The sequence below is a fragment of the Paramacrobiotus metropolitanus genome, unplaced genomic scaffold (genome assembly GCF_019649055.1).
Source record: "Paramacrobiotus metropolitanus isolate TYO unplaced genomic scaffold, Prichtersi_v1.0 Parri_scaffold0000014, whole genome shotgun sequence".
NCBI classification, from domain to species: domain Eukaryota; kingdom Metazoa; phylum Tardigrada; class Eutardigrada; order Parachela; family Macrobiotidae; genus Paramacrobiotus; species Paramacrobiotus metropolitanus.
Window position 1 is genome coordinate 277,631 of NW_026570234.1, and position 26,703 is coordinate 304,333.

The window sequence follows — 26,703 nt, forward strand, 5'->3', positions numbered from 1 at the left end:
ACTAATATTTATACTCAGGTTTTCAAACCTCAGATAGCTTAGTGTTTGCGAACTCTGGTTATTTCTCCCAAAAACTCAAAATTCCTCCGTCCACAAAATGTTTTAAACCTAATTGAATTTATTATTATGTTCACCAGTGAAGTTTATTCAGCCAGAAATACACTATAACAGAAGTTAGGCACTATAACAGAACTTCAAATTTAAAAATTCAAAGAAAATTTAATGGTATTATACATTTTATTTTGTAATATCTGTTTTTGGCAAACCAAAGGAATACTAGAAACTGAAAATGACGAAATGACGTAATTGCAAAAAATATACGACATTACTAATGACGAGGATTTAAAGCCTGAGTTTTGAATTGTTTGCACATTTAATTTTGCGCCGTCATTTTTCACAACAATTTTTCATCCTGCACGTTTGCTAAATCTGTTGTCTTGAAACACTAAATATGCGTTGACCAAACAGTTATATTTCAATTGAGAAAGATTATTAGAGAAAAAAAGCAGAAAATAAAAAGTTATCTTAGCATACCATTTTTCTGGTTAAATATTTCGAAAAAATGTATATTTTTTTGTTTTTAGCTGATGTTGGAAATAAAGAGGCTAGCGCTACGCTACTATATACTTCCACTGCCGAGTAGCAGAGCGTTTCAAATGTAATGGAAATTGTTGCAAAATTGTTTTAGAACGCATTATAGGTATTATATGCAATTATTCCGTTGGTCTGAAACTTTTGCCAACACTACTATGAGCACTCAGGTTAAGACCATGCTTTGAACTAGTATCACCACTCAAGTTTATACGTTGATCAAAACTAGCATTAGTACTCGGTTAACACTCTCGTTAAAGCTAACACGAACATCTTTATTTGTACACCAAATATCATTCAATAATTCAGGAATCGTAACTGTTTCGCTACACATAATTATTTTTTGCAAAATGCTTATGAAAAACAATTTTTCGCGGACGCTTTGGCATGAGAAAAATTTGGTACAAAAACATTTTGCTGAATCGCTACACAGACATTCGGCATGCTACTGTCTTTTGTTTACGCTCTAATCTATAATCTCATTAGAATGTTTTCCTAAGTTTTTTTATATTTTACTTGTTTTTGTTAGCTTTTCTTGTGTTTTCTGAATATATTTTCGTGGTGTTCATAAGATTATTAGCTTTTTTGGCTGGCTTTAGTTTTTTAATCCAGTATGTTTTAACTTTTCAAGCTTTGTTAAAATTGTTTTTAAGCCAAATTGTGCTATGCTAAAATTGGTATATGCGGAAGAGTTTTATGCCCTTATGTTCTTATTCCGAAATGTACGTATATCATGCGCCTTCCCTGCGTAGATGTTACTAAAAGCATTTTCAACGAAAAGGTTGATTTCAGTATTCTTAATGAAAAAAAACGAAGATAAAAAGAAATGAAGACATTTTCAATGCGAAAGTTTATTTGAGTTATAGTTCCGAAGAAGATTTGCAGAAAAGATCGAGAGTCAGTTTGTCGAAGGGGTTAAGCTAAAGCCGAACAAAACAGTTGATTCGTCTGTTGACCGTATTTTTAACCAGAGTCTTAACCAGAGTGCTGTTTTTTAGTTTATAACCGAGTATAAACCTTAGTAATCTTGTTAGTCCAGATCAAAGTCTTAACCCGAGTGCACACATTAGTATCGTCAAAGTTTTACTTGACTGGAGGTTGTAAGTTAGATTTGGGTTTTCAAGCTCATTTTGAATTTCTGACTTTTATTTTGTGCGGGCGCGATTTGCAATGTCCGTTTAATTGGTTTGGAAAAGAACCGTCAGGGATAAATTTTGATTGCGTAGCATAACTTTTATAAATACTGTGCGTTAATGTATAAATATAATGGTTGCCTTGTATAAATTGTTTACTCGTGAAATATTATAGCACAGTAATGGTAAAATAAACATTCAATAAACATTTATATGAAGTAGTGCAACAGTGTATGCAAATTTGTGGATCAGTGTATAAGTTTCGCTGTACACATGAAGGTTCCTCACACTTAAATAAGAACTAATCTGAAAATGCGCATTTACAATTATAATTCAAAAATTTGATTAAGCAGTCGGCGATGATATTATTTGTTGAGATCCGAAATAAAAAACTTTGATTTTACCTTGTTGCATCACTAACATAGACGCGGCACAGCTACAATTTCCAATGGATTTCATGCGAGAGTGGAATTGTAATTGCTGTACTGAGCACGAGACGTTAAGTGCACAGAATGAACCGAATTAGGTGAATAACTCAGATCCCAACCCTCCAGCAGGATTGGATCAGAGCACAGACACGCGTCAGTATGCCTGGCAGTGCCTGCTCCGCATGTCACGGTAGTTTCAGTTTCTCCAAATTTAAACTCTGAAAACCGTTTTCAAAATTGATTTTTTGTATTGAATTCAAGACCTGTTTTCTTTGAGAATTGGGTGAAATTCCGACAAAATTCTCCAGGCCTTCCCATAGCCGAGAAAGAGTTTTCCCGGAATCTGTACGATTTTCGTACTTATCACCTTCTTACTTGAAGTCAGTAGATCTCCCTAATTGTAAGATCGTGCCCGGGATTCTGAAATCACCAAGTGTCGCAGCTGTTCATTGAACAAAAATGGTTCGCGAAACCGGACTTTATGATGAGCTCGGGGTAAAATCAAATGTGGGAGATGCGGAACTCAAGAAGGCGTATCGGAAATTAGCGCTGAAGTACCATCCCGATAAGAATCCAGAAGCAGGAGAAAAAGTGAGTGTTAAGGTTTCCCTGTTTTTCCAGACATTTGTTGCTATAGGTAGCAGTCCAAGTAGGTTTACTGTAAAACAAATTCGTTGCCATAAGACGTTTTTTCGATGGATAGTTCAAGCGAATAGCCTACGCTTATGAAGTCCTCAGCGACCCAAAGAAGCGCGAGATTTATGATCGTGGCGGAGAACAGGCCCTTAAGGAAGGCGGTGTCGATGCTGGCTCCTTTCACAACCCTATGGATATTTTCGAGATGTTCTTCGGGGGTGGGGGTTTCGGTGGAGGGCGAGCCCGTGAGCGGAAGGGCAAAGACGTTATACACCAAATCAAAGTCACTCTGGAAGATTTATATAATGGAAACACTAGGAGGCTGGCTCTCCAAAAGAATGTGATTTGCAAAAAATGTGATGGTAAGTAACCGTAAGTTCGATTTTGCCTTATATATTCATCAGTTTCTGTTAATTCAAACTGTTGCGAGGCAGATCCAAACGCTACATATTTATAGATTCTTAAAAAGATCCGGGAAATTTACAAATCAAAATATTTTCAAAATAATTACTCCGTAGCAATTTTGCGTTTTGGTGATGGGCAAAATTTGTCATTAGGTCGTGGAGGAAAAAAGGGTGCAGTGGAGTCGTGCACGGGCTGTAAAGGATCTGGAATGAAAGTCCGCATTGTGCAATTAGCCCCCGGCTTCGTGCAGCAATCTCAGTCCGTATGCGGTGATTGTGAAGGACAAGGCGAGCGTATTAAAGCCGAAGACCGGTGTCCCGAATGCATGGGCAAGAAGGTTACGCGTGACCGGAAAATCCTGGAAGTTCACATCGACAAAGGTAGTTCATTCGCTTTTGCATTGTTTTGTAACTGTATTATATTTCTAAACTATATTAAGTGTTAATAATCATCTGCTTTTCTTTAGGGATGAAAGACGGCCAGAAAATTGTGTTTAATGGCGAAGGAGATCAAGAACCAAAACTGGAACCGGGAGATGTGATAATCGTGTTAGATGAGCAGCAGCATTCAACCTTTGTGCGGAAAGGTCATGATCTCATTATGCGGATGAACATCGGGCTTGTCGAAGCTCTGTGTGGATTCCAAAAAACCATACAGACTTTGGATAACCGAACTCTTGTCATTACCAGCCTGCCAGGTACTCCTTTAGATTTAGCAATAATATTGTTATTGCTCGTGACTTGGAGTTAGTACGTGTTCCATCAAAATACCAGTTTTTTTTCTATGCAGGCCATGTGATAAAATACGGCGATGTGAAGTACATCGCAAATGAAGGGATGCCGATCTACAGAAATCCATTTGAAAAGGGACGTCTGATCGTTAATTTTTTGGTTGACTTTCCCGATGCCAAAAAGATGACTCCAAAGATGATTGCGGCGTTAGAGAAGTGTCTTCCTCCAAGAACAGAGGTTATCGTTCCAGACGATGCTGAGGAAGCGGTTCTTGTTGAGTATCAGGAACAGCATGCTCAGGGTGCGGGATCCAGAAGTCATGGGTACGCGTATATGGAAGACGATGAGGAGGAAGGACACGGTAGACCGGGAGCAGTGCAGTGTGGAACGCAGTAGACGACTAGACGTTTATTTAGCATGAGTTTGAACGAAAGCTTTGATTCCCTTGTTTTGTTGGGTTTCTGTTGATGGGTTAGCCTCAAGGAACACTGTTCGCAGGATGTCTCCGTTTACCGTTTTGGAAAAGTTTATTGCTTAAAATTTTTGTCGATTACAGGCTACAGCAACTGGCAACTCGTATAAATTATTTATTAAAAAACTAAACAAACAGTTTAATTAAGTTATCTGATCCTGCCGAAAACACCCAGGGTTGTGTAGGGTGAAATTCCACATCCACAATTCCCAAGCCACTTTCATTTTTTCCGGATTTGGCTTTCAGCATTTTAACCGGCACAATTAACGGAAACTGGTTCAGATCGCTGCAAATGATCGCAATAGTTAGTTATTACAGTACAGATGTGTAAATAGTAAATACATACCCGTACGGTCGTTCGGTTGGCCACCTATAGTAAGTGAATGGGTGATGGTCGTTCAAAGTGGCCACCTTGAATTACAATTCCCATGAACCGTTTTTCTTCCGGTTATTTTCTTTATCCAGTTAAGAATAACGTACCCTTTACAGAGTACTTAAAATTTTTAAAATATCTTGAACCGTTTTCTTGCAAATGCGTCGTTAAAAAAACAGTGACGAAACACTTAAGCCACGCCACGTGAGCCACTGCACTACACCATGAATAGTGCAATCACCGCCAAACTTGTGCGGCTGCGCTGTCGCTGTGTAAATAACACATGTGCACAGTGAAAGTAGAAAAAACAAAAAAATCACAGGTTAGTGAGCACAAAAAATTGCCGATATTCACGGAGACCGCTTTGCTTTGGGCTTCGGTGTCGCTTTTTTCTCTTCTACCTCACCGCTAACAGTTTCTTCGCCTTTGCTGTGGACAACAACAAACCCAGCCAAACCCACCTTTAGCTGTGAACCCCACACTTCAAAATCACTTAATCAAAAGATAGCAAAATCAATCAGATTAATTATACACGCATCTGAAATGCTATGCGCAGTCGCACATGCGTGGGGGTTACTGCACTAATCATGGTGTAGTGCAGTGGCTCACGTGGCGTGGCTTAAGTCTTTCGTCACTGTTTTTTTAACGACGCATTTGCAAGAAAACGGTTCAAGATATTTTAAAAATTTCAAGTACTCTGTAAAGGGTACGTTATTCTTAACTGGGTAAAGAAAAAAACCGGAAGAAAAACGGTTCATGGAATTGTAATTCAAGGTGGCCACTTTGAACGACCATCGCCCATTCACTTACTATAGGTGGCCAACCGAACGACCGTACGGGTAGATGAATAAACCTGCGAGCTGGCATACGTGATGTTGCGATGACATAAATTCACGTTATACCAGAAAACGCGTACGCTCATCTTGCACACCGGATAGCGTACATTCTACAGAAAAAAGAAAATAAATTTGCAGAACTTTTTGTAGACGTACTTGTAGACCATTCCATGGGAAATAATGACGGATCCATCATCAGAACATGAAGCAAATAAAGGATAGACTTTGTGGAATTTAACTTGTCGCACAGCCTTATTATGATGCCGCAGTGTTTGGTACGGTTTCACGCTGGCGTCCAGATCAAACCAGCATAAACGGTTATCATAACTGCCCACCAAAACGTTATCCCCTTGCGGGTGTATGGCTGCACAGGAAATGTACTGGCAAGAAGGTTGCAAAACCTTCTTCAACTGTTGTTTTGACAAGTCGTAGATACGAACCGAACGCTGGGTGCACACAAACAGGAAAGGCTTGTTAGGGTGGAAAAGCACTCTTTGGACCATTGAAATCTTCTTGAAAGGCATTTGTGAGCGCAGTTTGGATAACTGATGCATTACGACCTGTCCTGACGCACCGTCAGACACAACCGTTGCCAGATAGTCACCCTTAGGGTGCCATGTTACATCAACCACCTCCTGCAATATAAATAAAAAATTGTACACAGTACTTAAACTCTGCAGCACTCAGTTTATCAGTTGCTGTTTCAGTGCCTGCGCCGCTAGTTGCGTAAAATAAACTCATGTAAAATATCTTTTTTGAAAATCAGTTTGCATTCGTAAACCATATACAATTTTTGTATCATTACTCGTCCACTAGTAGCATAAAATAAGCTTCTGTATTATATAATTAAAGATATAATATTATGTATTATGAAAATTACGTTTGTGTCCGTTAACCGAATTTTTCGAACCAGCTTTTCTACAACAGACATAACTATAATAAACATAACTAATTAACTATCAATAAGAGAGTTCAATCATTATTAATTTTTCTCAAGCAAAGTTTAATTCTTAAGCTATCCTGCTCATTGTACAGAGTACAATAGACTGCAGCATATACAATACACTATGCGCCCGTGTAATAATGTTGCGAAACGCCGTTCAAGTTTCAAATGATTTAGCAAGCAACATATACTCGTAACAAACCATCACCTTTGTGAGAGATAACGTCAACCGTAGTCCATCGCTTTTATCCTGATCGCCTGCTCTAGTAAACGTAGCAAATTCCCCGTTAGGGTCCGGATTCCCAAGCTCTGCCAGCAATCGGTCAGTGTTGGACGATACTAATTTGTCACCAACGTCCGGTGTAAGAAAATGAATCACTTTATCTCTACAAAAAATAATCCTCTCAAAAATTATCAGAGCGCCTTAAAAATACCAAGAATGCGATACATACACACTGGCAGCTAACAGGCAGACATCAGGTTTCGGACACCAACTAAGAGCCGCAATCCGACCTTTTAGACGGTACGTCCGAAAGCATCGGCCAGTGGAAATTTCCCAGATCTTCACGGTACCATCGTCAGAACCTGATAGAAAAATATTGTTGAGGGATTTTTGTAAGCATTTACCGATCAACATAGTACAAACTCTACTGAAATCCTTACCGGAAGCCAAGAACTGACCATGGCTGTGGACAGACAAACAACGTACGACTCCCGTATGCCCTTTGTAAACCTAGAAAACACATGATATAATGATGGCATATTCTATAAAAAAAACGATTAACTCAGCATTAACATACGATCGCTTCTCGCGATGGAAAAGGCTGAAGATCTTTCGGTTTCGGTAAAACAGGAATTAGGTCTTCGGGGTTCACGTTAACTTTCATCTTGCGCTGCCGTGGACATAGATACAAGTCCAAACAACGCTCGAATCGCTCTTTAATGAAACGACCCCAGCCCGGTATCAATCGCATTGCATTGTACTGTCGTGGGACGAAATCCAGCTTGCGATCCTCCGGATCTTCGCTTCTCCATTTCTGCTTTTCTTCGTCGGTCAACATGTACTCTGGGGGCGGGTTGTACGATTCAGCATGCCCGGGTAAAGAAAGTTTCGGCGCTGGAACATGGTTGTGCGATCGAATTCTCTGGCTTTTACTCAAAGCATCCTAAAGTAATAACCATTCACCGGCTAAAAAAATCTCTTCGCACTCTCTCGAAAATCCAAATCTCCTCAAAATAAAGTACTTCAGATCTTTACAGTTTACAGATAGATTTCAATCCAGGTACGGCATCTATCATAATATTTTCAAATATCTCTGCCGCATCAGCTCTGCCATCTCAACCGCCAACTCCGCTCTGCCATCTCAACTTTAACTGTTTTATACCGACCAGACGTTGCAGTCCTGATAACCGGGTTGTCTGCTCTTGATATATGAATGAATAAATTATGAATGAATCAGTCAATCGTATTCGTACTGTAATAATTAATCAACGAACAAGTATTAATTTTACAGTAATACAGTACACTAATACTTATTTATCACGTACCTCTTCTTCTTTCTCCCATAACGCGTAATACGTCTCCTCTTTTTCGTCTTCCGTTAATTGCGACTTCGGGGCTCCAGGGGTAATCCAACCCATTTTAATTGCATGAACAAGTTTACTAATTTTTTCTTTTTCTAGCAGTGAAGGCAGAAAAGATCTTTTCGATGGAGGCCTTGAACTCAACGATGTGGTCATGGTTTCATGCGAAAAAATATCCTCAAACGGCTCATAAGGATCGCCCACTACAGGCGCCTTAGCGCCCTGTATTTTTTGAATGATATCCAAATCTTCATCAGTTAGCACTACATCTTGTCCCGTTGTTTTGTCTTTGACAGTTCGCCTAGAAAGATGAAAACTTATCCTCTTTTCGATGACGATAACTTCAAGTAAAAAAAGTACAAGCTGATACCTTCATCTGATGATATCTAATAGTCAACCAATATTATCACAATAAAAGTATTGTGCAGTAAAATCAGTAGTACGCTACCCGAAGTTTATTCATACATAGGTTTCCAGGCTTATTTACAACGAATACTCACCAAAACTCCGGATCGTCCATTCTCTTCAAAAACTTTTCCAACTCATCTCCCGTCGCCGGCTTGAGTATCTTTTTACCTTCCCAGTCGTAGCCAAGATGCGGGTAATTTTCGTACCACTGAAACGGAACATTTCCCACAGTATTCCGAATATCCTCTTCATCGCTGGAGTCCACATCATATTCGGCCGGATCCGAGTGGCTTCTCCAGTTCGCGGTAGAGCTTTCCAGTGACGACGCTTCCACATTCACGGCGCCAATCTAGACAAAAATACCATCACTGCTTGAAAGAAACTGTTAAGGTAATTTCACAGATCAATCGGTAACCGGATATAATAAATATTGTCAACCAACACACCGATTCACACGTACCTCGTTCGTACTGGGTCGACCGGGTAAGGAAGCCGTATCCCCAGGGTTTTCTTTAGGTTCAGCGAGACTGTATAAAGTAGGAGAGTCGTCATCCGTATCTGAACTCTCTGCTTCGGACAGATCAGAGTATTCGCTGCTATCGTCAGAAACGTCGGAGGATTCATTGGCATCATGGCCAGAGTGAGCTGTGGGTACGTCAGATTCGTCTTCAGACTCTTCACGATCAGAATCACTGCAGTCCGACAACGGAGCATCCACAAACAAGTCCGTCTAACCGTAGATAAATTGGAATTGGCATTAAAAAGCTGACACAAAGCCTACGGATATAAAGACAACATCAAAAACATACCAGCTCGTTAGCCTTCAGATTTGGTCCCTCATTCATATCAACATTCCCATCAGTCCATTTGCGTTTGCTAGCGCTTTCACCTGTCGGTGGCATAGTTCTCAGATTTCAGAGCCGACCTGAGAGAACCTCTCTTTATCAATTCCAAAGAATCCCACAAATCACAAGGCCGAAAACAGCGTTAATTAACTGAATTAAGGATACACATCGGGAACGGTCAAACTGACAGTAACAAATTACAAACAACTAAACAAGTGAAACAACAATAAAACATCAGACCGCCAGGTACTTTGTAAAAGGAAAGCACTACTCGTAGACGCACCGGACCGGAAGTGTCTTGCGCAATCACCAATCGGAAAACGACAGTCAGCGGCGACTATCTTTTAATACAAAGCGAATGTCTGTGCGGCTCTAAATCAGAAATTGGGATTTACTTATAATTCTTCCGATGTGGCTCCAGAAAAAATTTGCTGGATTACAGTTCGAGATGTTTTGAATTAGTTTCAAGCTGCAGCATTTTCGGAGCTTTCGCCCATTTCAGAGCGAAGCTGCCGAATAATAAGCCTTTACAAAAGATAAGCTAGTCTATTCGACTCTACGGTCCTAAAGTTAGAAACGATCTGTTTCAATTTCATAAATGAATTTCTATTGTACATATATGAGCAGTTACAGTTTAGTTCAAATGTTCAGATTTTCCTTATTGCCAATTCATACGGTCTGGTTTGATCTAATTAAAAGGTTATAGTCGTAAAGCAGAGGGACTAAACGTGCAAAATCAAAACATTCGTTTTATTTTAGCAGAAAACATAAGTGCAGCTAAAGAACAAATTCGGAGTCTGGCATTCAGTAACCCATATTGAGTGCGTACATTAAGGCGCCGAAATGTTCGGCAAAACTAGGTTGCCACATCAAAGTAAGACAACCGTGGCGAGGTACAGCTATCCGAAAAAATACAAGTGCGAATTTACAATAATCAAAAAATATTCCTGTGCTTCTTCAGCACAATTACGAAATGTGCATCCGTGATCCAGAAAGAGCGTGGAAACCGCAAGCAAACTTCGCTCACACCTTTGGGCGATGCCCCATGGACAGCAACGCCATCAGCGTCTTGTTTCCGGTCAGAATACTTCGCAATCTGGATATTTCCTCAGTTAATAACTGCGACTCCTTCTGAATCTGCTCCAATTCACGCTGTCCTTCCGTATGCTTCTTTCGCATGACGGTTCTATATTTCTCCAAATCCGCTAGATATTTTTTCTTCCTCTCTCGGTTCATCCGAGCGTAGACGGCGTGCGCAGACAGAGGACCACTATCCACCCGCTGTCGTCCCTTGCGGTGGCCTCTGTCGCCTTTCGATCCCAAAGACGCGCTAACACCGTCCTCTCCTTCTCCCGAAACACTGATGCCGTCCTCATCCTGGTGATCGGTAAGCGTGGGCATAATGGGCATAGAATCAAAGAATGCGGGCATAGAATATTCTGTGCGACTAGTGGGTGATGGGGGCACTGGCGTCGGACTCCAGCTGGGCGATGTAACGGCAGGACTATTCTGCGCTACTCTGGGGAACGCCGAGGATGTCGGCGCTAAAACGGTGTAGGTTGGTTCTGGGGCTTGATGCGAAAACCCACCTCCGGACATCGTGAAAACGGATTGATTAGGGGTAATTGTTGAAATTGGAGACGAAAAAAACGAGTCGAATGTCTGAGAATCGATAGCGTTAATCGGTAGATGAGGCTGCAGTGTTACGTAATGCGCAGGAGTCGAATCGGAGTTGGTAGACTTTACAGCTAATGGTTCTCTTGGCTTTAAAGGGGGGTATCCATTCAGTGGTGGGACTTTCAAGAATTCCCCTATGTCATCCATGACGGACGTGCGCCACAATGGCTTCCAGTGAACTAAACATCAAGATTGCCATAGTTTGGATGGTTTCAGAACCAAGCATGGATCGTGACGCTTCAACTTACCAAATTCTTAGAAAATATGATTCGATAAATACGCAGAAATCACATACAGAATATGGAGAATTCCTCAGGCATCAACAAAAACTATCTACTAATTCTTTCAAAAACTAAACGTTATACAATCCACCAATATGTCTTAATAAATCTCGTAGTGACAGTGACGCTCCAAATTCTCAAAAAACACCTTTTAATAAATTCTGTATTCTGGATTTTTTTGAGATCACCTTGCCAGTCTTCGTGACTCTGCAGGCTTGTACGGTAGCTTGCTTTACTGTACGAAGCGGGAGGGGAACTGCCGCACATACATCAATATCGCACGCCAAAAGTCGCAATTCTTATTGGTTGCGCGAAGCCTCAACCGCTAATCCAAACAGCTGCTCTACAAACCTGCCAGTCACGTATCTTGCCGATCGGGATATCAAAGCAGTCACGTGCCGCGCTAGTGTCAAGCACCATGGAGCATGGCGTCATCACATACGTGCCCACCTACGAGTAGGCACCTACTACGAGTAAATAGGTGCAGTCATATACGTAGCTGCCTCCCCGCCAAACCAAAACACTCAAGCCGAAACAAAACAAAAGCCAACCGGGTCCGAAATGCCGGAGTCCGGACGCTTTGGCATCAAATTTTGTATTATTCAATCCAATGTACAGTATTTAACAAGTATACAGATACTGTAGATTAAATGTCCTGGGTGCGCTTATACTGTGGACTGGGTTATCTTTACCACTACGATTCCGATACCGCTACGCTTTTGATTAAAATTGTCGATAAAAAAATCCAATGTTCCTATAAACATGGAATTTTTTTTGAGTGAAATCTGCATATAAAGTATATACCCGCATTCACAGGTGCATTCCAGAAATTGAATCTCGCATATTTTCGTAAAACGAAGCTTGTGACTATTACCTGATACTGCGAAGCAATGTCAAAGAAGCTATGTACTAGCATCTGTTTTAGAAATAAAAATCGCGATCGGGCTCACCGTGTATACAAAATAGTGAAAATACGATAGGTGTAAGTAATCATAACAGTGGATGCGGCGAATCATGCGATTCTACAACACATGCACAAATACCGGTTTCGATTGGACCTTGTTGCGGTTATCGCACGGCATCCCCTACCGAACATTTAGCGCACGCCTTTTAAATTGTGGAATCTGCCGTCGGGGAGATTCCTCGGGTATCATGATACCCAGATTCACGATACTCGTATGGTGATCAGCCTCATAGCCTGCATGCAGCTTTGGTGCCCGTTTCAGTAGTATTTAAATGGCATACACCGAGTTCTACGACTCATTCTAGCAATTCTCATGAACTTAACTACAAAGCTGATAATTAATTATTCATTTATTCTTAAATCCTTGTGCGTGAACTTTACTTTTTTGTGACAGCTTCATTACTACTCGTTTCCGCAATGGACTCCAAAACCCAGACCAAGGAAAAGGTTGAAGTGAAGGACGGGAAAATGACACACGACATCAAGTCGGAGACCAAAGGATGTGGTGGATGTGACCGGAAGGAGCACACAGAAGAACACCACAAAGTTAAGGATGGCAAGGAGACGCACACCTACAAATCGGAAGTAAAGCATTAGGACCGTTTTGCGATGGACTGGATCCACTTCCTTGCGGGCCTGACCTTTCATCCCGCGATCGATGGGAGGGACCTTTTACATTCCTAATAGAATACGTTCGTATCAGTTGTGAAGATCAAAAAAAGTGTTTTTAAATGTCTGCTTAACCCGTTTAGGCGTTTAGATCTATCGTTTTTGCATTCCTTTCTTAGTTTTGTATGACGATAATGACATGACTGAAACTTTGTGACCTAACTTCAAGTATTAAAAAGTGGCCAAGACTTCAAGAATTTCATGTGTGCTGTTAATCGTACGTGACGGTACGAATACCTTAGTGGTATTATATTTTGGCCGTAATTTCGGCCGACATCCAACGCAGAACGCACCAAAGCACAGCTGATATACCTATCAGTTTTAACAGAAACTTAAATAAGTACAAATGTGCCATACATTTTTTTGTGCACTTGTACCTTAATACTATAGTAACTGATTTCATCGTACTGCAAGCTAAAGATACTTAATGCTATTAACAACACTGTAATCAACTTAATATTATATGGTCATTGAATGAGCACCATTAACAAAATTCGGTTTTAGTAAACAAAAATTTAATATCTATATAACGGTTTTGGTAAACACGCGCACTTCTGCTAACGTATCTGCTGTACTTTACCGCACAGGCGCACACACTGTGTGTATTAATCGTACTGTAGCCGTGTATTAATCGTACTGTAGCCGTATTATCGTAGTAAATGACTAAATGCATGCCACGGTTGCCACCTCCTTGTACACCATAATAATGGTGGAGGTCAATTACATTTGGGTAACTGTTGCGCGTCGGGTAATCGAGAGCCGCGTAAAAAATTAGCCATGACTCAGCAGAAAAACAATCGTCCAATCGTGAGTCGAGTACGCTTCCGTGCCAAGAAAGAAATTGAACACCGTCGTGGAACTGAAAAACTCATTTTTAATGCTGTGATGTGGTAAATGTGGTATCACGTCAAAAAAGTTGATTATGAGTTTTGGATTGTGACTCTGGGTCGTTAGATTTACTTTTGGTCCAAACACAGACAAATTTTGTTAATCTGTGCAGGAGAGTTACGAGTTACTCGTAGTTTGGGTAATGGTTGCGCTTCGACGTCGAAGCGCAACGCTTACGCGGACAAGTAAGCTGAAAACCCATCCCAGATTTTGTGACTGCGAATCAGAATGTTTGCTTGGTTACACGCTGTTACGTCACATTTTTTACGCGTTTTCCCGTTACCCGACGCGCAACGCTTACCCAAATGTAATTGACCTCCACCAATGGCATAATTCATGATATTAGTAAATACCCACAACTAATACATCCTATAGTCCATACCAGGCAGTGGGCACCGAAGGGTTTTCATCGACCCCTTCATATATGTATATATATATATATATAATAATAAACCTAGAATAATACTTACTAATCATGTTTTGTTGAGTAGGAGCAGCACGAGAAATGACAATAATATTACGTGTTACGCAAATTACGTGTTACGCATATTACGGGTTTCGCAAATTAGACGTGTTACGCATATTACGTGTTTCGCAAATTAGTAGTAATTAGTAAAGTATACAATTTTTTGAAAGTAGTAGATACTGCATAATAGTTATTGTACGGTATTCAGCAGTGGCATTCTATATAATATATTTGCAGCACCAGTACCATAATAATAAGTACCAGTACCATTTAATAAGTACCAGTACCATAATAATAAGCACCAGCACCAGTACCAGTACCATTGCAATACCAGTACCATAATAATCTGCCAAATTGTGGCGAAAATGAGAAGTCTAAAAGCCATTAAAATCTGGTGATGATCTGCATTAAAAGCACTTTGTAAATTTTGCGATCAGTTTCATGTGACTTCTTTGCTGTTGCGCGTCCACAACAAATCGTGCCCATTACAATTCCCAAGTTTCAGTGACAAAACGGCCAATTCCGCTATTTTCGGGGTTGCACCATTGCAGCAATAGTCCCTCCTGGGATTTCCACAGATATGCGTTTGTCAAACAACCTTGGGAAAATACAGATATACGTATATTGCAACGTAACGTTGGAGGTGTGACTCGACTACGATAGTGAAAGGCGCAACAAAACACTTAAAGTAATGCATAACATGTACAATACTGTACGTAATACTAATGCCTATATACTATACACTAATGTAAAAATTAGTTGCATATCTATACAACATTTTATGTATGCATCTAAATGTACCTATTTGTTTCTCGTATTAACTGTAAGTAGTGGCGCGGAAAACTCACCGCACGAACAATAGAAGTAAGGCAACTGAGAAAATCGATCGTGAGCGGGAAATACCGTCCAAAATTCGGCGGAAACTACCGCTGATTTGGTGGTATACCTACAAGTGATGCCTAAGGGAGCTATCGTTGTTGGGTTTATAAAGTGAATCCGAGTCGCACTAAACGTCAGTTCACTGAACAATATTGAGAAACTTTGAATTTTTTTCGATTTTGACTTTACATTCCTTCTCCTAACCGACCAATCCTCATCACAATGGAACGATCTGTGGGCGAGAAATTTCAGGATGCTAAGGACGCTTACAAAGGAGGCCCGGGTGATATGGAACGAGTGACCAAAGAGAAGCAGGAAGTCTCCGGTGGGCAGGTGAAGCACGAAGTGAAGAGCGAAGTAAAAGATGCTCGCACCACTGGAGAGAAACTGACCGACGCCAAGAATGCATTCCAGGGACCTTAAAAGACATTTGTGGTACTGCGGCAGAGCAGCGGTTTATCGATATCATTGCATTGTTGCAAGTACTAATTAATATTGCGGCAATTTTTGTGGCAGGGTTTTTTAGCACGGTACGATCAAATGACATGCGAACCATGCTGTCTCATTTTCAGCATCTCAAGTTTGGCTTGGCGTATGTATAGTTTACTAATTACTAGTGCACAATATATTGTACATCATTAATGTCTGATGCATGACATCGTCTCGTATATTGCTGCAGTTCTTAAATTTACTGACTGCTAAATGTAATATGCTGAAAAAAAAATGGACGATGTTGAGCATTCGGGTCGAATTCTGAGCAAAATGAATTATAGATATGAAGTACTATAGTTAACTATAAAAATAAACAGACAGTCGATGTATAGTACTTATAGATGCAGAGGGATGCACAGCCTATTAAAATACCATATTGTGGTCGTGATTTTCGCAGAATTAAAAGTTCGATTTCCCCTACTGCCAAAAAAATTACCGTTTGAAAAACTTCGATAAACACCGTCGTGCTTGGTATTGTAAACCTATTATAGCACATGTACTGTACAGCGAATACGATAATACTATATAGTATTCGAAATTACCTATCGTTATTATTAAGTATCCGACGTACAGTAAGTAGTTACCTTACCTTACTGATTCCGAATGATTAATGCCCGATATTGTTTTTCTTGGCAACTTTGCTGAAACTTTGTTATCTGCATATTAAAAATGGAGTACAATAAAAAAAGCAAGTGTGGTACAAGTACTTAACTTACCAATCAGTAGTTGCTATTTTAAGTCGCAAAAAACGGTAGTTTTGTCGTTTAGTGCACAGGTGGTTAAAACATTACTCATGTTTATGTTAAATTAAAAACACATTGAGTTATCATTCTTTAATATGAGTAGAACCAGAAAAAGGCATTAATAACAGCCTGTAATTCTTGGTATTATAATCGTATTTGGATCTGGGGTAGCAACTACCGGAGTAACTATTTTCAAGCGCCCCGTAAATAAATGCGTGGGCACCAAACTGGTGATGCAAGAAATGTACGACACAATGAACAAATATAGAGAGAATCAATAATTTTATAATGCTGTGGTAAAGTTATCACGAGTGCGGCTCTCCTCTGCTTTCCAGCTGGTGACCTTTATCAACTGCCCGTGGCCCACATTTATATACCCAAACATTTACTTGAAGTACCAGTATTTGTCTTCCGTTCGTTGTGGACATTCTCCCGATTTGTTTTTATCGTACGTACGTATTCCGGATTGCCGAAAGACTAATACTAACAGGGAAAGGCATGTGACGATACTGTACAACATCTCCACGTCATACTGTAGGCCACGTACACAGTCCATGAACGATTCCCGATATTTTCCGAACATAAGGTGCAAGAGCACCTGTTCGAATCCCTCACACCTTCCCCGTTTTTGCACGATTTTGCTTAACAGTTAATAAAATATACGAGTACAGTACTACTAAGTATTAGAAGAAGCGACAAGGTGCCACCAGGTGTACTGGTGTAGTGCCACACTGCCACTTCCTTATTAATACTTAAAAACATAAAGGTTACGATCTCCAAATGACTGTAATATAGTATACCGCACCACGGCAAATTGGTTCATATATACTCGTATATGGCACGTGACTTTCTGCTGCTACCGTCATCCAGATACGGACATGGAAGTTTTAAGTAATTACGCAGCGCCCGATATCTTTGTGCCCTGTGAACTTGGAGTCGGCATATACAGTATAACTATACGGACTAATTTACTTACACTGTCACACATATTATTTTTTTGAACTTTTCGGGTGAAGCGGCAACTTTCAGGATTCAAAAGCGAGTTCAAATGTAATTTTATGCATTTTATGGATTCGTACGTTTATTTTGTGACACACGTGCAGCTATTAATTTTATGGTCGGGGGTATTTACGGGTTTCACATCTCTCACGATCACTGACGAAAACACAGTGGTCACTCAGAAAAATGTGGTTTTCGTGTCACTGCATTCGTATTCGACTTTGGCGTATAGTCTAGATTATGTTGGTCCTGCTATTGATTTAGCTATAAAAGAAGTTAGTGCTATGTATGGACCGTATTTAAATTTTTCGTTGATCACCCTGAATAATACGAAGTTACGGACCTGTCCAGATGTGGAAACCGAAACCCAGTCTTTTCTGGCTAGTTATTATTGGACAAAACGGAAGTCTGTGGATTTAATGGCTGTTATCGCGCCAGGTAGTGAAAATGGCAACCTCAATTGTAAAGGCTTGTAGAAAGCGAAACTTGTATAAATATTGAGAAATCGTCATTTTCTGTCAAACAACATAAACAGCGAAAGTGCATACCAAAAAGCTTTATGTCAAATTTTTGAGTTGTTCGAGCTACGCGTTTTTGTAAACATCTGAATCATCAAAATAGAAAATATTCATACTCTGTACATCGTACATAAGGTCAGAGAACACAGAATTTCTTATACGAGTGCTACTGCATACTTCATGTTGTACTGCAATTACTACTGCAATTACAGGAAACATATTTAATTAAGAATTTATGTGTGCCAGGATACAGACATTTCAAACACCTTTTTTAAAGGTTGCAGCAGCTCGGTGGTTCTTTTGGGAGATCTTGCCCGAGGTCGGTTCATTATATAAATCAAAAATAGAGCTCGTAAAAATAGTTAAGCGTAGCATTCATAATAATTATACGCTATTAATATACAATTTAAGTGCATTTATTGTGAGTCTGAAGCTTCTCGCATAAAATGGTGCATTCTCTTATACACTTTCATGTACAGAGTAGTTAGATGACGCTTTTTTTCCAGCAAAATAGAAAATGGCAAAAAAAATTTATACAAATAATTTAATTTGAATTTACTTGAAGGTTTGTTACAACAGTTTTGTTACAGAGTGGAATTTGCCAATTATTACCGCGTAAGTGCCATTTCCGATACGTAATGCATACGGTACCTACTGTACTTCACATCCTTTTGTACTTTTGCAACGGTTGTTTAATCGAATTTTACAGAAATCTATGAGCTGTAGTTATATTTTGGTTTCTGTAAATGCCGCAAAAAAAAAATCTTTCAAAATTCGCTCATCGTTCTTTTGATAGGGCGGGGACGGATGCGGTATTAGATTCACGAAAACGCTTTCCAACTCTGTTGCGGTTGCTTCCTTATCAACAAGGGCCTTTAGAATTGTTCACGGTGCGGTTATTGGCGCACTTTAACTGGACAGATGTGGCAATTCTCTGTGATGACAAAGCCGTGGAAAGTAACTTTTATGCACTAATTTGCAATACTCTCACGGAAATGTTACCGTTTGAGCCGACCATCAAGTCAGTTCTTCCCTTTCATTACAACTTCCGTCTGGGACGTCAGTCACACCGACATTTTTTACTAGAAGCATCGCGTGCCAGCCGCGGTATGCAAGTTCCTTTGCGATCTGGTTATGATGATCTATCTTATTTACCTTGTTTATCCTTGTGCGATTGACCGACAGTTAATTTTCTGCAGTTTTCATCGTAATCACGCAAGCCCTTCGTTTGCGGGAATTTCTGGTAACGAGATTCCAGTAAATCATAAACACTTTTACGTCATGAGCTATATGCATATAAATTACTTATCACGCTCCACAAGGAGTTGACAATTATTTAAAAAGGTAAATTTGACGATTCAGCAAACGCGTTTGCAGATGGAAGCGGCTACTTTAGGAATGGTCGATGGAGAATATGTGAGAAGTTTTCCTTTAATAATACGTTACGCGTTAGGTTTATTATTCGTATTTCCAATATATATCTGTACTTATTACAAACATATTTTTGTAATTCTGGACTAGGTGTTTTTGGCATACGAGCCCTTTCCATCACCTGCTTTCGGCACTCTATCTTGGAAAAGTAATGTCTCCACTGAGGATCAGGTGCAATATGTATTGTATATTACAATGTTTGAGCTTGGGTTATTTTTGCTCATGGTACTTTAAGGTTATGCAAGTTTCAAAAAAATTTTCTTGATTCGACTGCATGGTTTAGGGCCGGCAGCAAATTAAAACGCTTATTTGACGAAGTGATTTTTTTTACTGCACAGATGTTAGCCAAGCGGGCTTTCGAGAACCTGCTAGTAATTAGCACTCTTCTCGAGCATGCGGATGAGGAGGATGACTTGGACTCGATTATGATTGCGCAATCAGCAACGATGTACAAAAAAATTTATGAAAAGGGAGAAACGGTATGCTGAAAGCTTTCACTGACATTGATGTACCACGATAACACTGCAAATTTTTGACCTTTAATTCACAGTACTCGTACTCCACAAAGTTCGCAACTGACAATTTAATTTTTTTGTATTGTTATTTATTTGGGTGCGCGATGCAGTGCCTCCACTCTCCAGTAGTTATGTTAACAGAAAGTTCTGTTACAAACCGCGCAAATCAGGCAAGACCTGTAACTGTTCACAACGGTCCTCCAACGCCGCCGTAGATGTGATTTACTTATTACTGTGTTTGCGGTTTCTCGTCATCTAGGTTCACATGTGCGGAACATCTGATGAATCCTTGTGAATTATTTGACAGGTGTCACCTTTTGTGCACGGCTATTATCAAGGGGTAATGATTGTAGCCGAAGTAAGTAGACTTTGCGAAGAAAGGCAAACAGGGCATCATGATGAAATACTGCTCCATCATAGTGATCATACATCTACGCTCTCGCCTAACACGATCAATAATGAGTTTTTTTCTAGATATTTCACGAGCGTAACAATAATTCTTTCAACCGCAAATTGGATGTTTCTCGTAATCCGTCATCTGGAGCTTGGAATCGCACATTTTCAACTCCCATAGGAAATGTTCTACTGAATTCGAACGGTGACAAAGACAACGATTATGTGGTTAGAGTGTTGTACGATGTCGAACGGGATATTTTCGAAGTAGGCAAACATTCGCTACCCAGTCTAAAAAAAAACCGACTAATTAAATAGATTGATTTTCGTCCGATACATTCTTAAAATTCAAGAAGCGCCTGTAGCGGCAATTTTTCTTAGGCTGCAATGATCTGGAGCAAGAGCGAAAGTCAGTTCGTTTTCTGTAACACCGAACAAACACTGTGGAACAACTCGAGAGCAGTCCCGGCTAACCGACCGCGCTGTGGATTTTCTAACCACGAATGTCAAAGTAAACCGGCACATTTGATTTATGTACTCCGTGAAACACAAGTGCATGTTCTTGCACTGTTGCGACATATATATAATATATTTTTGGCTTTATCATCTTTTTGGTAATTCAGGGGGTGAGCTGCTTTCTGTGAGGGATTTGGTATTGATCAGCTTGGGAACGGTAACTGCGGTCATGGGATGCCTATCTTTGGCTGCCGTATGGGTCAGGTATAGCGTGATACAATCCATAATTAGCTGTTCTGTGTGCGGTATAAGGTACTGACCGGCCTTCACGGCACTATAATAATGGGATCTAATTTTTAGTCGCTACTATTTCCTTACCAAATTGAAAAGTGAAACCAATTGGCTGATAGAAAGCAATGAATTGAAGCCCTTGGTGGTTGCATCAAATCCCGTTTCGACCAGCCACAGTTCATCAAAAGCAAATTCACTTAAGCAGCAGCGTCGTGGAATTCAGGGAAGCTCCGCAAAATCATTACATACGACTACGGTGAGTGAGTAAATACTCGTAACTATAGTACAAGTACACCCGAAAAGTAATACATATATTATTTTTTTATAATATAATATTATTTTTATACACCTCTGAGTATATGCAAGTAAGTACTGAGAGGTGTTAGCGTTTTATTATGTACGATTAGTGCATTCTTACTTTAATTCCTAGCGAATCACAAAAGAGGATTTTTGTCTTTAAAGCATAAAATAAAGGACGTTAATCGCACTCTTCCTTATTTTTGGGCACAGCGAACAATGCTGCACGCCTACAATGCAAAAGTCAAATCTCGAAATAATATTATTTACTTGAAACACAGTGTTTGTGAAACTACGCATATTGTGCATCCTTTATACTGGCATAAGTTTTTATGCTTTTTCTTATTTGTTTAGCAGCACTAACAATATGGTGCCTTGCGCATGCCAACAGGGATATTAGTTAGTGTACGAATATCTGTGCTAGCAAAAGCTAAAAGCCATGTGACCATCCAGTACCGTGGCAAAATTGGTTATTGGTTACAGACGCGCGGATCGTTAAAGACCAGTGGTGCGATATCGCGAATTAAGGATTATCGGGGAGTGCCAGTGTGGATCTCTGTTCACAAAGATGTGCCGGGTCATAAATTATTGACCAGCTCCACGGTTATTGCAATCAATTTAGTTAGGTCAATCTTGTCAGCTAGTTTTTTTTGTTCACGTTAAATCTGGGATGGTTTACTTTTGTATACTTAAAACTGGTGATGTGCTTTTTATTGATTTAGCGCAGATCATTACGCCATGCTAATATTGCTCATCTGATTGGCCTGTGCTTCGGAGTAGACCACATCACAGTGGTCACAGATTACTTTCGCAAAGGCTCCCTGGATCAGCTGCTATCTACCGGAGAATCATGGATAGATGCGGCCTTTCAGTATTCCCTTTTGGCCGATATCGCTAGCGTAATCTTTTTTCAAAGCCACAATGATTATTGCGTGAATAGAAGTGGTCCTTCGAATATATACATTTTAGTAAAGTGATTGTCTCTCGTAAAGATCGATGTAATCTTCCGTTGTATTCGTCGACCTTTTTTAAATTGATTGTAGATACGTAGTGTTTCCAAAACGCTTTTCGATATTGCCTTGGGATGAACTCATACATAGGATTAAGTTATTATAAATGTACAAGTAAGGGCTCTTTTAAATTTGGTTTTCGTAAAGTTTTAGTTTTCTACATGAAATATTATAGTAGCCAAGAGATTCAAAGCGTTATTAATTATGCTAATCGTATAAGCAAAATTGGCACTTAGATGGTCGTTAGCAAACAAGCTAAGGAAAGATCTCGCATTTACTATACGAAATAGCTACATAAGCTGCATGCCGTGCAGATTACAATTTACTTTAGTCTTAAAAATTTTTAACTAAGCTAATAAAGATTAATGAAAAAGGTCAACAGACTTGAAATTTAATTAACGTGCACGTTAGCTGCAACATTGTGTAGGGAATGCATTACATTCACCACTCGGTCGTCAAAGTGCACGGTGCCCTGAAATGCTCCAACTGTATGATTACTGGACAATTGGGCACCAAGCTCACGGACTTCGGCTTGCCATTCCTGAATAAGGACAGAATCCGGAAAGCTTTAATGAATGAGGACTACGACTGTCTCGTGTGGACAGCACCGGAAGTGCTCCGTGACCCACGGCATATAATTAGCAAAGAGAGCGATGTTTACAGTTTTGGCATAATAATGCATGAGACTCTGTTCAACGCCGACCCATATCAGTCACCGGGAAGCAGAGATACCGGCACGAGCAAACAACGAAAAGGTTATCTTCACTGACAGCACATAAAAGTTTTATTAAGTGCAATCTCAAGGTGTTTCGTTGCTGCTGACTTCGTTAGAAGAAGCTGTTAAGATTGTTTATTTGTTACCCGACAGAACTAATTCTTTCGCTTCTGTCGCCCCAACACGGTACCATTCGCCCGCCTTATCAACCAGTGAACCATCCCATCGAAGTGACGCTGTTAATGGAAGCATGTTGGCAAGCGGACCCATCAAAGCGTCCAACATTCCTTGCCGCTTTGAATGCAATCCAAAATCAGACGGCGATGTACAAAGGCTACTCGTATGTGGACATGGTCATACGTCGGCTGGAAAAGTACGCCGAAGATTTGGAATCTCAGGTTGTGCAATCCAAAGCATTAACAGTGTTAAAACTGAAACTGAGAGAAAAACGGGTATCTATAGATTAGTGAACGTACCGCAGTTCTCCTGGAAGAAAAGCGTCGTACAGAAGCATTGCTCATGGATATACTACCCGAGTAAGTCATCTTAAATCACATAATAATTATAGATACCGGTATTACCATATACATACAGCATACTGCTATATAAAATCTGGAATTTAAACGGATGCAGTACACTTTAAAATTTAAGGCAGATACAAATTTACAATTAAGTACAGTGTTCAAACACATATACAGTAGGTTAAGATTAATTAACCACTATGAATCATTTTGATGTGTTACCGATACCGACAATGAATTAAGGTACTTCTATCGATTTTATTGTTAACAAATGTCCATGTGGTCCAACCAACTGCAGAAGGCAGACGTGCAAGTATAATGCACCATACCAAACATTACTCCAAATTTCCTTCAAAAGCTTCACAGATTTAGAGTTTGATTATTGCACTACTAGTACCTGTCTTTTATTATTAGTCTATATAATATATAATTACACTTGCATAATGTTATAGTAGTAAGATTAACACTGTAACTTCTTTGGTTGACTATATCTATATTCTGTTTATCTTTATATACGTTTTGCATACCCTGTACTAAAATTTTTTTGCAAATTTGTAGAAGCATCGCGAAAGACTTACTTGCTGGACGACCAGTAGATGCCGAAATGTTCACAAACACGACTGTAGCCTTTACAGAAGTCTGGGGATTTGCTGTAATTACGTCTCTTCAAACGCCCCTACAAATAGTCGATTTGTTGAATGACCTTTATTCCACTCTGGATGACCTCCTAGCAAAATACGATGTGTACAAAGTCGAGACGATCAAAGACAGCTACATGGTACCTTTTCCTTGATTAGAAGCTGAATAATTAAGATGTAGCGCACAGACTTCGTCGGCTGATCCACACGAAAAAAACTTGACAATTTTCTATGAATCTTGTGTACAAGCTTGTATTACGACCATAATTACTTATTTTAAAGGGCATATTTAATCAGTTTTAGAAACTTTTTTCAAAATATATAACCTGGACACTGGGCTTTAGCTGGCTAGTGGAGTTCCGAAACGCAATGGTCAAGAGCACGCGACACAGGTTGGCTTAGCCTGTTGTGGAATTATGCGGATGGTCCGAAGAGCTACCTTTGGTGGGATCAGTGTTAACCTTCGCGAAGGAATTCATTCCGGTAAGATAATATGCTTGCACTGTGGTTCTGCCAGCTACGTCCATGACAAATAAAGATACTTTTCAAATCCACCACCGTAACCTTTAGGATTGCACGTGGATAGGCTAGTTTGATACAAGAACGATAATTTTTACACTGGTTTTGTTAAAAAATACTTTCCATATGCAAAGTGACCAGTTAAACGCGGGAATGTAAACGCGCATGTGATATAAGGCTGAAAAGTTCCTTTTTAAACCATTCTCCTTTTACGCGTTGCAGGTCCTTTGGCTGGTGGAATAATTGGCCAACGTCTTCCTAGATATTGCCTGTATGAGATTATATATAGGAAACGCGGTGGTTATTGTTGATTTGTAACATCAAAGGCGCTTTTTTAAATTTTTGCAACAGATTTGGGGATACCGTCAACATTGCATCACGGATGATGACGACCAGCGAACGTTAGTGCCAAACTGCGAACATTCTTTACTTTAAAAGATTTTGTTTCTCTATTATTGTAGCCCAAAAAATTCATATCAGTCCAACAGCAGTGGCAATGCTGGCACATTCTCCGCTGTTTGAAATTATTCCCAGAGGTTCCGTAGAGATCAAGGTACTCGTAACACATTGTCCAAGCACTTGTTAAAAAACGACATTAATTATTAACGGTAAAAGTAACAAGTAGCTTACATTTTAATTCAATCGGCCCACTCAAGCACTGTCATGAATATAAAAAGTCTACTACTACATCTCCTATGAGTCAACTTTAAGTTATCCTCTCTTCTGACTATTTGCTTTCAACGGATCTAGGGCAAAGGAAATATGGAAACCTACTGGCTTGAAGCTAAACTGCGCCAAAGTTACGATCCTGTTCCTGTTAACAGAACAGTGGCAAATGGCCGACTTGTTTCTCTGCCATAAATGAAGCTGAAGCATCAAAGTCAGAATTCTCAGAAACTTATCTAAAATATGTATCGGTACGCAGAACTTCTTCCAGAAATCTCTACAAATCAACATTGACTGTTTTCTGAATAAGGAAAGCATACAAAAGCGTGGCTGTTCGCCATGAGCAACCAGTGTGCATGAAGTGTATTGTACACTGCCATTACATGTACTCTGTACGTGAAAATGTTTGTAAAAAGAGACTTAATTGTGTTCACTATAACTGCACATATCTGTATACGTATTTACCTTTCAGATCTTTCGTAATAACTGTATGAGTAGTTCTAGACTAATATTTGGCTGAGTAGTTCTAGTATGACTATTCGGCTGTCCGTACGCTCATCGTACCTGTACTTTCCCGAAATGATACTGCAGTCGAATTCAATGCAAATTTGTAACGGGAAAGGTCGCCATCAATCTCGTGAAAGTAACAAATCTCGTACCGTACATCACACTTCACAGTTCCTGTTGTTACCGTACTTACTATTACTTGCGGTTGTATATATTACAGCAGGAACTCCGCGAGAACGATATTCGTAGTTATGAACTTGGAATTCGGTTAAGCTTTATCACATGGGCATAGTGGATATTTCCATGCTTTCCTAAACAAATCATAACACATACACACTTCCACTAGGATTTGGATAACCTCCTATTCTCCTCCTCCTTTTTTTCGAGGCTGCAGATGAAAAACTTGTCTTTAGGAGGTCAGTTAGATTAGCCCCTTTGGCCATAAGAAAGATCTTGAGAGCTGGCCGGGTTGTGCACTGTTTTGCGACTGCTACAACCACCACGACATCGAGTGACACAGGCACAGCTATAACGGTCACAAAAAAGTTTAACACCCCAACCAAAATCGACATTTTGCGCAAGATTTCCTTCCTCACTTCGAAACTTTCGTTTGACAGTAGTATCGTAATTCACAGAATAGTCGACTAAAATAACGGCTTAACTTCAGGAAATACCTACGCTACGAGTGCCGAAAACAAAACTTGCCGAAATCTAATCATGCATCGATGTTGCCGTCGTATAGAGCGAAGAGCAGCATAGAGCGAAGAGCAGCATTAGCGAAAC

At 39.9% G+C, this 26,703-nt stretch overlaps 4 protein-coding genes and 1 long non-coding RNA gene across 6 annotated transcripts; 2 read left to right on the top strand and 3 right to left on the bottom strand.

Annotated features, from left to right (window-relative positions):
* Positions 1–2,319: 2,319 nt before the first annotated feature.
* Positions 2,320–4,552, top strand: LOC129584657 (dnaJ homolog subfamily A member 1-like). The gene is made up of 5 exons (XM_055476918.1): positions 2,320–2,743; positions 2,856–3,150; positions 3,346–3,573; positions 3,660–3,890; positions 3,983–4,552. Exons 1-5 carry the CDS (start codon positions 2,612–2,614, stop codon positions 4,318–4,320), a joined length of 1,224 nt encoding a protein of 407 aa, XP_055332893.1. The 5' UTR covers positions 2,320–2,611; the 3' UTR covers positions 4,321–4,552.
* Positions 3,986–9,909, bottom strand: LOC129584654 (ribosome biogenesis protein bop1-A-like). Its single transcript, XM_055476915.1, has 10 exons — positions 9,350–9,909; positions 9,001–9,270; positions 8,633–8,889; positions 8,097–8,433; positions 7,349–7,714; positions 7,212–7,281; positions 7,001–7,133; positions 6,757–6,934; positions 5,762–6,240; positions 3,986–4,682 (listed from the first exon to the last, which is right to left on the bottom strand). The coding sequence occupies exons 1-10, from the start codon at positions 9,440–9,442 to the stop codon at positions 4,523–4,525; spliced, it is 2,343 nt and encodes a 780-aa protein (XP_055332890.1). The 5' UTR covers positions 9,443–9,909; the 3' UTR covers positions 3,986–4,522.
* Positions 9,910–10,116: 207 nt separating this feature from the next.
* Positions 10,117–11,572, bottom strand: LOC129584660 (uncharacterized). The gene is made up of 2 exons (XM_055476920.1): positions 11,311–11,572; positions 10,117–11,241 (listed from the first exon to the last, which is right to left on the bottom strand). The coding sequence occupies exon 2, from the start codon at positions 11,207–11,209 to the stop codon at positions 10,409–10,411; it is 801 nt and encodes a 266-aa protein (XP_055332895.1). The 5' UTR covers positions 11,210–11,241; positions 11,311–11,572; the 3' UTR covers positions 10,117–10,408.
* A 5,555-nt stretch (positions 11,573–17,127) lies between these two features.
* On the top strand, positions 17,128–26,007 carry LOC129584713 (atrial natriuretic peptide receptor 2-like). The gene is made up of 24 exons (XM_055477011.1): positions 17,128–17,881; positions 18,239–18,280; positions 18,552–18,576; positions 18,758–19,068; positions 19,161–19,204; positions 19,339–19,377; positions 19,483–19,563; positions 19,731–19,871; positions 20,215–20,265; positions 20,382–20,567; positions 20,682–20,811; positions 20,924–21,020; positions 21,117–21,303; positions 21,828–21,965; positions 22,067–22,243; positions 22,782–23,109; positions 23,223–23,467; positions 23,532–23,605; positions 24,149–24,368; positions 24,573–24,711; positions 24,970–25,018; positions 25,099–25,148; positions 25,209–25,300; positions 25,498–26,007. Exons 1-24 carry the CDS (start codon positions 17,503–17,505, stop codon positions 25,606–25,608), a joined length of 3,336 nt encoding a protein of 1,111 aa, XP_055332986.1. The 5' UTR covers positions 17,128–17,502; the 3' UTR covers positions 25,609–26,007.
* On the bottom strand, positions 22,913–26,505 carry LOC129584715 (uncharacterized). 2 transcript variants are annotated; one of them, XR_008689913.1, is made up of 4 exons: positions 26,114–26,505; positions 24,555–25,005; positions 24,169–24,266; positions 22,913–23,506 (listed from the first exon to the last, which is right to left on the bottom strand). It is a non-coding gene; the product is annotated as an uncharacterized LOC129584715 (long non-coding RNA). The 2 variants fall into 2 exon arrangements; XR_008689912.1 differs by lacking the exon at positions 26,114–26,505 and having other exon boundaries at positions 24,555–26,105.
* Between the last annotated feature and the right edge of the window lie 198 nt (positions 26,506–26,703).